This window comes from Mycothermus thermophilus (genome assembly GCF_041956435.1).
Source record: "Mycothermus thermophilus strain CBS 625.91 unplaced genomic scaffold VTJ04scaffold_2, whole genome shotgun sequence".
In the NCBI taxonomy this organism is placed as follows: Eukaryota; Fungi; Ascomycota; class Sordariomycetes; order Sordariales; family Chaetomiaceae; genus Mycothermus; species Mycothermus thermophilus.
The window spans coordinates 1,306,252-1,308,526 of record NW_027191428.1 but is presented as its reverse complement, the minus strand read 5'-3'; the positions used below and the strand labels follow the sequence as shown (position 1 = coordinate 1,308,526).

Genomic DNA, 2,275 nt, shown 5'->3' with positions numbered 1-2,275 from the left:
CTGGGTCATGATGCCAAGTGCAAATGACCCCTGTCCCCGGCAATCCTATCTCCACTCTCCCGGACTCGACCGCCGCGTGGGTCAACCTCTGTGACCTCCGCGAAAAAGTTTCCGCATCGCTGTGTGGGAAGCTTGTGTCCCACGTTCGGATACTGCCAATTTAAACCTAACTCCTGCGGCCCCTAGGTTTGGAGACGCATTTGAGGAGGTTCACAACTTGTCTGACATGGCATGACATACCCCATTCCACCTTCATCCAGATCCCGCATTCCACATTTCTTTCTCCAAACCACCCCTCCAACCGCCACCTCAACACTCGCCTCCGTTACAGAGGCCGCTGCCAATCCAACCATGGCCCCATCTTCAGCAATAACAGCGGCAGCATTGCGAGGCTCCTCGCGCCGCATCCTTTCCCTCACAACATGTCGCCTGTCAATACTCGTCGGGTCAGCTGTCCCTTTCATTCCACCATCCCGACTCCAACCAGTTCCTCTTTCTGCTGCCGTCCGGGCACTTCACAACAACCCCGCCAACCCCGCGGGGGTCCTCCCCATTTATGGTACCGGTCCACCGCCCAAGCCGCCGCAGCCGTTGGAGGACGAACCTGAAGCCGAAGGAAATACTGCTGCAAGCCAAAGAAAGGACAGGAACCAAGCGGAGGATGACTATGACCCCGTTGAGGCTGCACGGAAGGAGAGGCTTGCGCGGAGGAAACGGCAAGCCGAGGTGTTGCGGTATGCGGGTGATCCAAAGGCGGCGTTGAAGGAAAAGAAGGTGGGCATGGCGAAGCGGTTTTGGAAGAGCGTGGACGTCAAGGAGGTTAACGGTATGCTCTTTGTCCCCACTCTCCCCTCAGTTTCCCGCTCACCCAACTAACCCATCTATCTCCCAGGCGAGCTCGAAATCCACCTCGACACCCGCCCCCTCCGCCACCCAACAACAAAATCCATCATCCGCCTCCCCCTCACCAAACCCAACCTCGCCCACGCCATTGCCGTGGAATGGGACACCCTAACCTCCGCCCAACAAGCCACCAAGCAGCACCTCATCCCCCTGACCTCCCTCACCTGCCGCGCGCTCGATATCGCCGCCGAAGACGCCGCCTACCAACAACCAGAACACACCTCCCCGCCCTACCCCACCACCCCTCTCCGCACCGCCATCGCCGAAATGCTCCTCCGCTACCTCGACACCGACTCCATCCTCATCTTCTCACCTCCCCGCTCCTCCATCGACCCGACTCTCCCCTCCCTCCACGACCAGCAACGCGCCGCGTACTCCTCAATAGTCGGCTCCCTCACCAGCCCCTATGAAAAAGGCGGACTTTGGCCGGGCCTCACCATCGAGCCGGTAGACGACGGCACCTCCATCATGCCCCGCTCACACCCGGCAGAAACGCGCGAGGCGGTGAGGTCGTGGATGACGCACGCCCTGTCGCCTTTTGAGCTGGCCGGTCTGGAGCGGGCGGCGCTAGCGGGCAAGTCTTTGCTTGTCGGCGCGAGGTTGGTGGCGGAGTGGAGCGAGGATGGGGGCGGAAGGCCGAACTTTGGTGCACCAGGGAGTGCGGCAGGCGTTGGGGAAGCTCATGAGACGTTTGGTGTAGAAGAGGCTGCCAAGGCTGTGAGTCTAGAGGTGGCTTACCAAACGCAAAACTGGGGTGAGGTGGAGGATACACATGATGTTGAGAGGGAGGATCTCAGGAGGCAGTTAGGGAGTGTGGTCCTGCTTGTGTCAGGTACTGGCGCTGCTGCCGGGAGTAAGAGATTCCAGGTCTGATCGTTTCGAGATGCATAGATGGGTGTCTCGGTGTTAGATATCAGCGTGGTGTAGGTTACTTAGACAATACAAGCCGAAAAGGCTCTGTAAAAAGAGAAGTTTTGTTAATCCATTGCATACCCCTTTTTCGGCCGGATCACGTCAACATCCGAAAAGTGATCACACGGATGGCCTAAAAGTCGGAAACAATTGAAGGTCTTCGATTTTGGAAGCTATAAATGTAAATCACCCGCCACCCCAAGGGGCCGCTCCTGTCTCTCCTAGTCATGTGAAAGAACCATCCGCTGCAGATCCGTGTGAGCTGGCCAGCAAAGACACCGTATACATGCAAGAAAAATAACAAACCAGCAAATCAATCAAACACACCGCTAGTTGGACCTCCCGTTAGAACTCCCCTCCAAGAATATAACCCATAAAAATCCTCGCAAGAATATCAACCATAGAAAACCCACACCCAACTACCCACTCCACAGCAACAATCATGTCTCAGCAATATCAA

General features: G+C 56.9%; 1 protein-coding gene across 1 annotated transcript; it reads left to right on the top strand.

Moving 5' to 3' along the window:
- Positions 1–351: 351 nt before the first annotated feature.
- VTJ04DRAFT_2614 (uncharacterized protein) lies at positions 352–1,776 on the top strand (the record flags this gene model as incomplete). The annotated part of the gene is made up of 2 exons (XM_069360423.1): positions 352–826; positions 893–1,776. The coding sequence occupies 2 exons, from the start codon at positions 352–354 to the stop codon at positions 1,774–1,776; spliced, it is 1,359 nt and encodes a 452-aa protein (XP_069221135.1).
- Between the last annotated feature and the right edge of the window lie 499 nt (positions 1,777–2,275).